Genomic DNA, 13,136 nt, shown 5'->3' with positions numbered 1-13,136 from the left:
TCATTTGTCTGCGCGGACGAAGGAGGCAAAGACGCTGTCCTTCTGGCTGAGAAGTTTCTCTGGCTTGTCAAACTCCAGGATCACGCCCCTCTTCAGGACCATCACTAGGTCTGCACTCAGGATGGTGTGCACGCGGTGCTGTGCGCAGGAGGGGCTGGTTAGTGTGTTGGGTGGGACAGGGGAGGACGGACGTCCGCCCCCAACCTGGAGGGGGACCCACGGCCACCACGCCTCTTCTCTCCCCTCTTCCCCAGGTCTCATTTCTCATGCAGCTTTGACAGACCCGAAGCTAAGTAGCCGAGGCTGACCCTGAATCTCTGCTCTCCTGTATTCTACTTCTCTGGGGGCTAGGATTCCAGTGTCACCACCACATCTGTGTCTGTGGTGTTGGGGATTGAAGCCACCGCCTCGTTCCTTTGACACAACCCAACTGTGTCCTCTGGGGTGGTGGCTCCAGCCTGGGGCGGCTGTGATGCAAGCCTTTGGCCTTTTTCTTCTTTATCTGAGCCTCTTCCCTGACCTCCAGGCATCAAGACTTACAGGCTCCCTCTGCAGGCTCCTGGAAGCAGCCCCAGGCCTAGACCACAGGGCTTTGGGGAAGGGCGTATCTTGGAATCCAGAGAACTGGGGGAAGGCCTGAAGCAAATAAAGGTGCAAATCTCTAGACACCCCAAAAGTCTGCTCTGTCTTCCTGCCAGCTCTCTAGACTCCTGTCCCCGACTCTCTAGAATCTTCTCCAGGGATCGATTTGCTCTTTACCATCCCAGAAGTGAGCTTTCCCTCCTGGTGACCTTCACCCAGGACACTGTGGCCCCTTACCGCGATGGTGACCACGGTGCGGTCTGCGAAGGCTGTCATCACCACCTTCTGGAGGATGTTTTCCTGTCAGGTAGAGGTAGCAGCTGGTGGCTCATCTGCTCCATTGACGGGGTCTGGGACAGTTCTGGGGACATAGGCCCCTGGTGGCCCGGCTCCCATCTACACCTGCTCCTAGGCCTATGCCTGTCTTCTCTCTGGCTCTAGTCCCGGAGGACTGACCAGATGCCCGATACTTGGAGGCTGGACCTGCCTTTGCCATGTAGCCGAGGTGGGAAGGTCACCTTGAGGCTTAAGACCCCTCTGGGCCAACTGCTCCCTAACATGCCACCCCAGGACCAACCGTAGCCATGTCGATGGAGGCGGTTGCTTCGTCCATGATGAAGATGCTGGTCTTCCTCACGAAGGCCCGAGCCAGGCAGAACAGCTGCCTCTGGCCCTGACTAAAATTCTCCCCTCCTTCTGTGATGATGGCATCTGGAAGCAGACACGGGGAGGCGCAAGACTGGGTAAATTCTGCCTGTGAATACAGTAGCCCCATGGAAGAGGATGTGTGTGCAGGGTCCATGCATGTGGCTGTGTCAGTGTGTGTGTGAAGGGATGATGTTTCTGACACAACAGGGCTTCCATTCATGTGGATACAATGTGTACTGGTCATCCTGGTGCTGGGCACTGCTGGGGCCCTGAGCAGTCTCCACCATGCCTACACCATGATCCTGACTGACCGTGGACTGGGGAAGAGCCTTCTCAACGGGCACGTTCTGAACCAATGTCCACTGTGACCCTTGTCCACAGGTCAGGCAGACAGGATGAGGCAGGGCTCAAGATACACTGTGGTATGGGGGACTTGCAGTCTGTCTCCCAGGGAGCCTGAATGTCCCCCTGTGCAGGACTCTGACCTAGGTGAGTTGTGTGGCCACAGGCAAATCGTTTGACCTCTGAACCCCTGTATGGTAAAAGGTGGGACTGCAGGGTCACTGAGTCCTAGCTAGACTTGGGGTTCCAAGCTCACAGCCCATCCTAGCCATGGGTGTGATGTTTCCCTTCCAAACCCATCTGTGCCAGGAGCAGTCACCCAGGCCTCCTGGCAGCGCCTTCACCACCAGCTTCAGCTGGGCGATCTCCAGAGCCTCCCACAGTGTACTGTCTGAGCATTTCTTCTCTGGGTCCAGGTTGAATCTGGGGAGAGGCACAGCGAGCCCTCAGGGAACACGGTTCACCTTCATCCCCCAAGCAGCGCCGGAGGACCTGGTGCTGGGAGGGGCCCGCTGAGGAGGAAAGTATTTGGAAGAGCTGGGTGGGGGGACCCACAAGTGCCTGCTTGAGCCTAGTGAGGAAGGCTGTGAGGGAGACCTTCCTCTGAAGACTCTGTTCCCCATCTTGTGCATAGAGCAAAGGTGGCCTGGGGCTTGGGCAGGAGGGTAGCTCTCACCTGATGGTGCCGCTGAAGAGGACAGGGTCCTGTAGGATGATGGACAGGCGTGAGCGGAGCGTGTGCAGCGGCAGCTTGGCGATGTCAATGCCATCAATGATGATCCGCCCTGTACAGAGATGATGTCATAGGTCAAGGGCCACCAGGCGAGGGTGGTGCTGGGATGGGCTCAGCCTGGGATGGACGCGGATCCCAGTGAGGATACAGAAAGGCTGCTGGGCTTCCTGGCTCTTGCCTGGTAGCTGTGGGTACGCGTGTGGGTGTGTGACAGCTAACACACAAATCACCTTCAAACGTGTCCACCATTCGGAAAAAGGCGAGAGAGAAGGAGGACTTCCCACTGCCCGTGCGGCCGCAGATCCCAATCTGGAGGCAGAGAAGAAGGGTGTTGCTGTGGCCCTGGGGTGTGCACAGTGCGGGGGGTCACAGCGTCTCCTCTAGTCTTGGTTTTCTCTTTGGCCAGGCTGGACCCCCGTTGAGCTTGTTTCCTGTGGTGGGCTCAGAGAGAACTCTCTCGGCCACCCAAGCGTAGCTGGCTGGTGGCACAGGCCTTGGTACAGGTCTGCAGGGGAGACCCACACCCTGTTTGGTAGCTGTCAGGGAGTGAGTGAGGGCCCCAGTGTGCTGCTGTGGGCGTGTGTCTATCAGGACACTGCGGGACGGTGAACGCACCGTGTGGGCATGCGTCTGAGCTCCCCACCTGCAGTAGGGCCACGCCAGATCCTACTGTTTCCTAGTTCTTGAGTCCCAAGAGAAATTTACCTCAAGGACTGATACAGAGACCGAAATGGTGATATTGAAGGACCAGGGTGGAAGACACAGGCAGGGGGCAGATATTCATTCCCCAAGGCTGGACAGAGCAAGACAACACCACCAAGGGGACAGAGAGTGACAAAGGCAGAGACAGAGGGACACGTCAGAGACGGGCTGAATGAGGGACGTGAGGACCCAGAGTCTTGTCCCTCTCTGCCTGAGACCTCTGCTGCTCTGAAGGTCGGAAGGATGCGACAGGGAGAGCCAGGGACCCCTCGCAGGGAGAGAGCCTGGCAAAGCTCTCTAAACCAAGGAAGTCCTAGATGACGGTCTCCGTGGTGGATGGGGCCCGAGGGTGGGAAGAGGGCCGCAGCGGGTGGCTGCCCAGGCGACAGCTCCCACCCCAGCTGACCTTCTGTCCTGGGGAGATGAGGGCGTTGACGTGCTTCAGCACCGGCTTCAGGGAGCTGTCGTAGCGCACACTCAGGTTTTGAATTTGGATCTTCCCTTGGTCTGGCCAGTTCTTGGGGATCAGTGACGGTGCTGAGGGCCAGGCTGGGGGTCAGCCACCAGGCACAGGCCACCCCTAGCACCCAGAAAGGTCACCCAACCTCCACTCTCCTCCCACTGGGGACACCAGTGCACGTTCTCACCCAGGAGCCCCTCGTAGCTCTCTGCCTCCGTCTTCAGGAGTGTGTGGATACGCTTCACAGCCCCCAATTGGATCTCCATGTCGGCCAGGTTCCTCACCATCCAGTTGAGGTAGTTGGAGACCTGTGGGGGCGGGACGGGGGCAGCCAGTCACAACTGCTCAGTGGTGTCCATTTTCCCCTTAGCCTTCAGGACAGCTCTCCTAACTCTGGGATGGACAAGGAGCCCCTGTGAGCCTTTTGCTGCCCATCCACCGCCTGTGGACAGTGGCAACCTGGAGCCATGAAAGGGTTACAGTGGTTCCTTGCCTGTCACCTGTTTGCTCTCCAAGCCGCCAAGCCTCGGTGGTGGTGGGGTGCACCATGTCTCCCGCACCCCAGCTGAGGAAACTGCCCCAGATGCCCAAGAGAAGCATCCATGTCCTCCCTGCCCCGCCCACCGCCACTCACCATCAAGGCATAGGTGAGGCCCAGGCCCACCAGGCCAGCGGAGAGCTCTCTGTGCAGGGAGTTGGAGATGGAGGTGGCGGCTGCGATGAGTACCACACATGCTCCGATGTACTCCTGAGGAAGGACAGTGGCTGGCCCGGGCACCTACCTCATCCTGCCTCAGCCAGCCTGAGCCCCAGCCCACACTCAGAGGCTGGCAGAAGCCGAGGCCTAGGAGCTCATGTCCCCTTCTAGGTTATGCACCCCAAGGCCGCCCCATGAGCGCTTTTGTGTATGTGTGTGTGTGTGTGTGTGTGTGTGTGTATCACATGACCCACTGCCCATCTGTATTGCCAGAGTCCTCCTCCTCATTCTGACTGGATCTTATAGCACAGGCAGACCTTAAACTTTGCATCCTTTTGCTGCTATCCCCAGAGTGCGTGGATTACAGACACGATGTGGGAATTGAACCCAGGGCTTTGGGCATAGTAGGCAAGCGCTCTCTCAGCCGAACTAAGCTCCTAGTGCCCACCCCCTCTGTTCTTAATGTCTTCATCGTGCACACTCCCTCTCCATGTTCCTGGAACACCCCTGGAATATGGGGCGAGGATGCAGGCGAGATGTGGGAAGACAACCCGTGCTGGAGGGCGGGGAGGCTCTGGGCCGCCATCATCGGATCTCCCTTCTTCTGGCCTGCATCTGTTTGCCTCCTGTTCCAGTTCCACACTCCTAACAGGTCTCCCGCCCCGGGACCCACAGTGGGGGTGACACTTGCCATGCGGACTTCCAGCCACCTGTTGGCGGCCGTGAGGAAGAGGGAGGCGATGTTGTTGGAGTCCGTGTACTCCAGGAGCTTCTGCTGGAACCGGGCCTCGTACCTGGAGGATGAGCAGGATGTGGAGGAAGAGGGCGGGACTTACTGAGAGCACACTCACAGAGGGCTCTCAGCAGCTCCCAAACAGACCAGCACTTAGGTTGACCACAGATGTGGTCCCTGCCTCTGTCCACCCATTGCTCTCCTGCTTCTAGCCCGCTGGGGTCCATCAGATCCCTACCAGTGAGTGTGGTTTTCTTTCTACCATGTGTCAGCTTATCTGTCTTTCTGTGCTGGTGTGTCCCCCTCAGAGAACATCAATCGCATCCTGTATCAAGAACCACTTCCTCCTTAGGGACCAGTTATGGTCAACGTTACCTCTTGCCACTCACTGTGCAGGGGTCTCCCTGGCCCTTTCGGGCCATGGCGTCATCTCCCGCCCCCAAACACCTGCTTTCTTTCCATCACCTGGCCGCTTTCTCCCTCCATCTTTACAAATCTGCTCCCTTCTCAACCTGCAGCCCTGACCTTGACTGCGCCTCCTCAGAAACGCCTTCCCTGACTCCCCCTTCCCTCCAGTGGCCACCCCTTATGTCTGTAATGCTCTCTCTGGAGCCTGCTAACTGCTGAGAATCTGCTCAAATGTTCACTTCTCCAGTCGTTTACGATCCAACTCGCTACAGACTGGGGCATGTGTGAACATAGGAAGTGCATCTGCCTGGCTCCCAGAGCCTGACGCCGTCAGGAAACCTTAGCGGGAGAAGCACGCTGACCCTCCTAGCCTGGCCGTCTCCAGCAGGTAGGACTTAGATGGACAAGGATCTCTGGGCTTTCTGTCCCACCCCCAGGCCCTTGTCACATTTCTCCTGCACCACTATACACAGACCTGCCTCCTCTGAGGTCTGGGCTCCTCTGTCACCTCCTTCAGAGCCTGCTGGCATCAGCCAGGCCCTGAGGTGGCACGGAAGTACTTGCTTAACGATGAACAAAGGGAGCAATGGAAAGCCATCTTGACACTAAATGGGGTGTGGTGGGGTGGGGGTGGGGACCGAATCTGGGGACTCAGAGGGACCCCATGCCATGCTGGGCATATGTTTCTTACCTCAGAAGCTGTTTTGCCTGAATCATTTCTGGGCAGAGGACACGCATCTGAGGATGCTAAAGAGCATCTCCAAGGTGTGGGGGAGTGTGCGTCGCACAGACAAGTTGTGGATGCGTGTGGGTGGGTGACAGGTCTGAGGTGAGTGTGAATCTCGGCATGAGAAGGGCTGAGTAGGTGCATACTGACATGTGTGTGTGTGTGTGAAAGAGAATGCATGGTGCCTGAGAAAAGGTGAGAAGGTGTGTATGGGGGTCTGAGGGCCTATGTGCACAACATCAAAGTAGAGGCCGTTGACACACGTGTCTGGGGACTGGACAGGAGCTTCATGGCGGTGCAAACCCAGACTGGCATCCAAGCACCAAGAGCATGTTAGGATCAAGATGGCTTCTTCAAGGGCAAAATGGCGGCATTGATGTCAGCATGGCCTCGAGGGCCTGTGAGCCACACAGAGCCCAGAGCAGGGCACTATGGGAACTGCTGTTTCTGCCTACCCTCTTGCCTTCAACAGGCTTCCACTGCATCGCTGTGCACAGACCTGCCTCCTCTGAGGGCGGGGGCGGGGTGGGGTGGGAGTGGGGGTTGGGGTGGGGGTGGGGGCGGGGAGGCGTGGGTAGTGAGCTTCACAGCCACTTTCCCCAGACTTGTCTCCAGGAAGTGCGTGCTTACTGGATGATGAACGCTAACAGCAGCCTTGACCTCACTGCCCAGCGCAGAGCAGCTGGGTTAAGCTCACACCTATGTCACGTGGCTGTTGCGAGGGTGACTGCTAATAACTCATACGCAACATTTAGCCCTTGGCACTCGCAGCATGAAATCGATAACGCTGGTTAACTTCCACCGGGTAGACTCCGGGGCTCAAGCCAGCAAATTAGGCACGTGTAGGAGTGAATAAAAGTCTTTTCGAATTTATGAATCCTTCAGCGTGATGGGGGTGCGGTGAGGAGAAAGAGGCAGCAGGTCCTTGGCTGGCCACAGGCTTTGATCCGAGCCCCGGCCTTGCTCTGAGGCTAAGAGACTGAGCTGGAATCTGCCCAGAAGCCTAGCCCACTTACGAAAGTCAGTCTGCAATGCCAGGCCTAGCCCAAGGGCTCTGGACGCCAGTTTTAAAACTTGGAGCAGAGGCTAGGCCCAAGGTTTCAGGGCTTCTGTGAGGAGAGGTTCAGGCTTGTGAGGGGTAGCGGGCTATCCAGGGAATGCAGCCTGGGCTAGGGCACAGCTCTGTTCTGGTTTCCTCAGAAGACACCTGAGAGGCGAGTTCCCACAGGCCCACTTGCCCCAGGAGCGAGCATGGTCTGTCAAAGCCCAGGGCACCTCTCAAGGTTGCTCTGGGACTTAATGGAAGGGGAAGAGATGAAGGTCTTGGGCCCTCAGCTGATCCCTAAGCCCTTGGGCTGCTCCTGACACGGGCTTGGTGTCACATGGTGATTGTCATGCAGCTGTGCCAGTCTAAAAATAACCTGTTGTTACTCTCTGGGTTAGCTTTGAGATGAGAACACAATGGCGTGGGTCAGGGGGTCCCTGGTCTGGCTAGGAGGGGCCTGAGGCTCCAGGAGATCCAATCACTTCCTGTTGAGAGAACAGGGGTCTTCTCTACTCCCCATTACCTGCAGACGCTCCCAGCGCAATACCTCCAATCAAGGAGGTGACAGGGTGCCGGGGCATTGAACCTTCAGAAAACTCCTCAGGGTGAGAGAACTCTTGCTTTGAGTCATAGTTTCCGTAACTCTTCCTCTAAGAAGCCTTCCTAGACTGCTTCCCTTCTATGGTCCCAAAGCTTTGTCCCCATGTCTAGTAAAGCATTGTTATAAGGCCTTGGGGACTGATAATGCCTTTGGGGACATGTGACACATCTTCAGTGCCTAGCAGTGGTTCAGGACAGGAGAGCTCAGTGGTTATCAGATGGGTGAGTGGGCTCAAATCTGGGCTCTGTGGGGACATTTCCCAGAGACGTTTTGTGACTGCTCAGTGCCTCAGTTTCCCTTTCTGTGCAGTGGGAACGATTCATGCTCAGCTCCTAGAGTCACCCTATTCACAGAATGAAGTGGCACCCTATTTGGTGTTTGGTGACATTAACCTCGGGAGGCCTCAGAACTGCCTCCCGGTGCTAGGGCCTTTCCAGTGTGGACAGATTTGTCCCAGGCTGGTTTCTTGTCATGCCCCACCTTACTTCTGAGGCCCACAGTTTGTCTGCAAGGCTAGGATTTCACATCTGGAGTCCACGTGGCCTGTCCCTGCTAGTGGACATCGTCTAGGCCCAAGGCGTGATTAAGGCAGGCATGCTCTGGGCCTTCCTAAGTAGAGTCCGTTGAAGTCATACCTGTGAGCCTGAGGCTAACCACACTCCATTCCACTCCCGCCTTGGGGGACTCCGGGCTGGTACCTGAAGGCACGGATGGTGGTGAGTCCTTCCACAGTTTCAGCAAAGTGTGAGAGCAGAGGGAGCTGCGTGGTGTCATCCAGCTGCTGCAGGTCCCTGCATGACAGAGTGGTTAGGACGGCAGCTCGTGCTCCACCTCAGCCGGGATGTAGCCACGATCACCAGGTGGACAGCTTCATCCCTTCAGCATCCATTTCTCCCTGGCTGAGACGGCAACACTGGGATGCTGCGGTTGCTGGGATGCGACCGGGGATGCCAAAGAGAATGCTTATGCGGGATGCTTCAGCAGAGCCGGCCAACCATCCTGGGCAACGCCTACCTCACATCTGGCACTGAGATGGGGTGGTGTGTGTGTGTGTGTGTGTGTGTGTGTCCCCACTGCACAGGTTATAGGACAGGGGCCAAAGGAGCAGAAAGGCCAGATTTGACGTTCTCACTTCCTTGTTGTCTAAGAACCACAGCAGCCTCAGGGCCCCCGAGGCCAGGATCCTGGGTGGGGAGAGGAGGCTACAGGTTTCCATGGCAACAGGGGGCCTCTTGCTCCTCACAGCCACATATCATATGCCAGGTAGGCCAGCTGGAAAACAAGGAGCAGTGTCCCTAGACACTGTTACAAGAGCCAGATATCAGAGGGAGGGGGTGGACACGTCGTCCTTGGCAGGGGCGAAGTTTGCAGGACAACTTGTATGTTTGAAGAGGCACTGCCATTTTTCTAATGCCAATGTAAAGTGTTCCCCTGGGTGCCTGGAGATTCTGGGCCATTCAGACAAGCCATTTATATCAACGTTGAGTCTTATGGGAGGTCATTAGGATATAAAATACATTTAAATAGTGATTATTGTTGCCAGGCAGTAGTTTTTTTTTTTTTGTTTTTTTTTTTATCAACTGTATGCACCCAGGAAAGGTACTTAACTTTTATGACCATGACCTGAAGTATTAAAAAGTAGTACGTTTTGTATCATAAGTAAGTACCCATGCTTACATGGGCAAAGCATAGGTTTCATGTTGTGAAATACGGCCTGACAATTTATGTTATAGATCAAAATAGAGCACATATACACAGACATGTATGGAAACGCTCTGTTCATGATAGGCGACTGCTCTACCGAGCTGTCACTCTCTCTTAGGCGTGGGTCTACCTCACTGATTCCAAAACGCTAATTATGAATCAGGATACTGATTTAATGACGGTTGTAATTGGCAGTATGAGTAACTGTGGCCTAGAGGGTCATTTAAGTTTTCATTCTAATTTTTTGAATCAATGAGTTTAATAGAATCACTCTTAGGAAGAGCTCTCTAAAGAATATACTGGAATTCTTTGAATAGGAGACAAACGTGTGTGTGTGCACAAGTATGTGTGAGTGTGTATGTGAGTGTGAGCGTGTGTGTGTATGTGAATGTGTGTGTGTGCACGAGTATGTGTGTGTTTATATGTGAGTGTGTATGTGTGAGCATGAGTGTGTGTGTGAGCATTGTGTGAATGTGTATGTGAGTGTATGTGAGTGTGAGCATGTGCATGCGTGGTGTGTGTGAGTGTGTGTGTGGTGAGTCTCAGTCTCACAAAGGCAAATATGGCCTATGAGAGTGTCTGTGGGAGCCTCAGGGCAGTCGAGGTTTCCGGTCATGCTCTGCACCCCTGTGGACCTGGAAGCGAGCTAATTTATCACACTTCTCCTGTCAGGTGCCATCTGTCCCTCCCCCACCCCCCACTAGAGACCAGGCTGAGTCCTAAATCACTTTGGCTCCTGGTATCATACAGTCCTCACAGGAAGCATTTGGGGCAAGTGAAGGAAGGGCACATATACTGTGCCCCCTGCCCTAGCAATCCCTCCCCCTACCCATCTCCCAAGGAAGCCACTGACATATGAACTGCAGAGCATGCGCCGGCAGATGAGGCGTTAGGATGGCATTTCCCCTGTTTCTATTGGTTATTTCTATGTTCAATTTTCACTTTTGTAATGGTGACTCTGGCAAGTGTACCAAACCACCATTGCAAAGGACCTCCTCCCTGCTCCCACACCTCCACCCGCCAGACGAGAAACGCTGCTGTCACCTGGATGCCACTCGGAAGTACTTCTGGATGAAGTAGCACACCACAGCTAGGGGTAAGAGGGCCACGAGGAACACAGGTGTGACGTAGGAGATGACAGTCAAGGCGGAGACACACAGTAGGGTGGATCGGCTCAGACACTCCAGCGTGGACGGGATGTGCTGGGGAGGGGGGGGGGCGGGGGAGAGGCAGCGGGACATTGCTGTGTTAGACTCTTTCGAGTACCATCTGCCACCATGTTTGTCTCTCAAGACTGATGTGTATCTGTCTGGCTAGCCTGCAAACTCTCTGGGGTCAGGAACCCAGACTCTGTTTTCTCACCATCTAGTAAGATATCAATAAGGGAGACAGGCTGAATTCATGCGAATATTCAGGAACCTTCGATGGGAGCCAAAGAGGCTTCAGTCTTACGAAGCTCTCAGGGAAGACCGCAGACCCCAAGGCAGTGTCAGTCAGAGCAGAACACTGGGCTTCCCACTCAGGGAGACCGGAGCCCCACACAGGGCCTTGACCTATGACCTGTGTGGAGGCCAGCATCTGAGAGGAAAAGCTTCCAGGCTCCCCAGGGAAGCTGGGCATAGTCAGTACCTGGTCAATGGTGTTACAGTCGGATGAAAATCTGTTCAGGATACTCCCGAGGGGCGTGGTCTCAAAGAACCTAAGAGGCAGAACCATTATTTATTGACTGACTTTTTGTTTATGAAATGAGGGCAGCTATTTGCTTGGTTTAAATGTTTCTGGAACCATCTGTGGGTCTGGCGTCCTAGGAGCAGTTGCTTTCGTGGGTCTGCAGATATCTGGTCCGTGCCCTTGAGAATTCCTATAGTCACTCAAAAGGGTGTTGGCTTCCGTTTAGCCCTCCTGACTCACAGGCTCACCGTGGCCACTGATACCCTCCTCAGCCTGACTCTCTTGGCCACTGTTCCCTTGGGACACTGAGCCCTCTCCCTGGGGACAGTCTGTCAGCTGGCTGACAGTGAGGAGCTATGTCAGCTGTCAGCACTCTGGCGGCCACCTGGACTTGGCCCAACCCAGCCAGAGAGCTTCTGAACTTCAGACTAGGGGCAAACAGAGGGTAAGTTGACAAGGCCGCCATGTCCCCCAGCCACAGAGACAGCAAAGCTGGAGGGTGAAGGAGCAGCCAGGCAGAGGGGTAGCTGTGAGGTAGAGTTACGGAGGTCCAGACGCCATGACACTGGGTAACCCAGCACACCTATGTGGTTCCAAATCACTCTGACCAGCCAGTCAGGCATGATGTCAAAGCTCCCCGACACCTGGTACTTTTAGGGCTCTGTTCCAGCTCATTAGGGTGATTCAAATAGTTAATCCTACCCCCAGTGTCAGAAAGTGCAGTCTGCGGGGAGGAGAGGAGGTAGAGGAACTTGTGGGCAGAGAAATTATACCACCAGAAAGGGAATTAACCTTTATCAGAAGCCCATGATGCTCATGTTGAAGGCTGACATGACATCGGATGACCCAACCATGGAAATGCCCACAGGGGTCTGCTGAGTAAGTACCAGGTCTCCCTGCTTCTTGCATAAGGACATTTCTACACACACACACACACACATACACACACACACACACACACACACACTTGAGTCATCCCCCTGTGACAGAGGACATCTGTGGTCATTTTATAGATGGGGGATTTAAGACTCAGAGCGTAGCGACCTGCCCTGCTGCGGTCGGGTCCGATGTACCTCATGGGGGCCAGGATGATGCGGTTGAGCAGGCTGCGGTGCAGCCTCTTGGCCACCTTCAGTCCTGTCCACTCCACAGTGACAGAGGTGACAAGGCACAGCGCGATACCCAGGCTGCAGAGCACGGTGAATACCATGGCATAGACAGATTGGTCCAGGGCGCATTCCTAAGCAGGAAGAGAAGGAACGAGCGTGTCCTGCGGCTGTGTGCGGGTTCAGCCCTCCCCCTCCTCTCCATCAGCCCTGCTGTGGCTGCAGGTGTACCTGGCTGAGGGAGCAGTTCCTGGCGGCAGGGCTCAGGACCAGGGCACTGTCCGTCCACTTGGCCAGCCAGTAGTCAATGGCCACCAGGACCATGTGCTTGAGCAGCTGGGAGAAGACAAGCAGGGACAGGAGCAGGATGCCAGCGGAGGACAAATACTTAGTGCAGGCTCGCCACGGGATCTTGGCTCTCTGATGCAGCACCGAGGATAGGTTGTCATCTTCCTCACTCTCGGCCGCCTCCTCTGCAGGTCGTAAGAACCCACCCTGAGGCGTCACAGATCACAACCTTCTGAAGGTGAACCAGGGGACATCTTATTCCCACTTACAGATGGGAAAACAATATAGAAAGAAGATGCTTAATCAAACCACACTACGCGACCATGTCCAGAAGCCCCGGGGCTTTCGTTTCTGTGAAATGACTAATGCTGTCAACTAGAATCACCTTTAAGGCTAGCCCCCCCACCCTCCGCCAACAAACAGAGAGGGGTTATCTACAGCAGTTACTTGAGGCCTGCCCACCGTGGGCGGCGCCATTCCGTAGGCTGAGGTCCTAAATTTAATAAAAGGGGGGAAAGTGGGCTGACCATTCATGGCTCTCTGCTTCTTGGGGACAGTGTGACCAGCAGCCTCACTCCAACCACCACGCTTCCCAGCCACCATTAGACCATATCCCTAGACCTGCAAGCCCAAACAGACCTTCCCTAAGGTAACTTCTTGTGGGAAGTTTGACATAGCAGTAAGGAAAG

At 55.2% G+C, this 13,136-nt stretch overlaps 1 protein-coding gene across 6 annotated transcripts in view; it reads right to left on the bottom strand.

The window, feature by feature from the left end:
- Abcc8 (ATP binding cassette subfamily C member 8) overlaps window positions 1-13,136 on the bottom strand; it is a 75,170-nt gene continuing 62,034 nt past the window's right edge. For all 6 annotated transcript variants that reach the window (XM_052162510.1, XM_052162515.1, XM_052162524.1 and 3 more), the window contains exons 25-39: window positions 12,391-12,632; window positions 12,127-12,293; window positions 11,012-11,081; window positions 10,427-10,584; window positions 8,377-8,469; window positions 4,856-4,958; window positions 4,102-4,215; window positions 3,655-3,775; window positions 3,414-3,544; window positions 2,536-2,614; window positions 2,249-2,357; window positions 1,892-1,995; window positions 1,160-1,293; window positions 820-882; window positions 1-138 (exon numbers count right to left, since the gene is read on the bottom strand). In XM_052162510.1, coding sequence (XP_052018470.1) covers window positions 1-138; window positions 820-882; window positions 1,160-1,293; window positions 1,892-1,995; window positions 2,249-2,357; window positions 2,536-2,614; window positions 3,414-3,544; window positions 3,655-3,775; window positions 4,102-4,215; window positions 4,856-4,958; window positions 8,377-8,469; window positions 10,427-10,584; window positions 11,012-11,081; window positions 12,127-12,293; window positions 12,391-12,632 — 1,826 coding nt within the window. The remainder of the gene's footprint in view (window positions 139-819; window positions 883-1,159; window positions 1,294-1,891; window positions 1,996-2,248; window positions 2,358-2,535; window positions 2,615-3,413; window positions 3,545-3,654; window positions 3,776-4,101; window positions 4,216-4,855; window positions 4,959-8,376; window positions 8,470-10,426; window positions 10,585-11,011; window positions 11,082-12,126; window positions 12,294-12,390; window positions 12,633-13,136) is intronic.

This window comes from Apodemus sylvaticus, chromosome 1 (assembly GCF_947179515.1).
Source record: "Apodemus sylvaticus chromosome 1, mApoSyl1.1, whole genome shotgun sequence".
In the NCBI taxonomy this organism is placed as follows: Eukaryota; Metazoa; Chordata; class Mammalia; order Rodentia; family Muridae; genus Apodemus; species Apodemus sylvaticus.
Note: the sequence above shows the minus strand (reverse complement) of the source record. Positions and strands in the feature narration are given on the sequence as shown.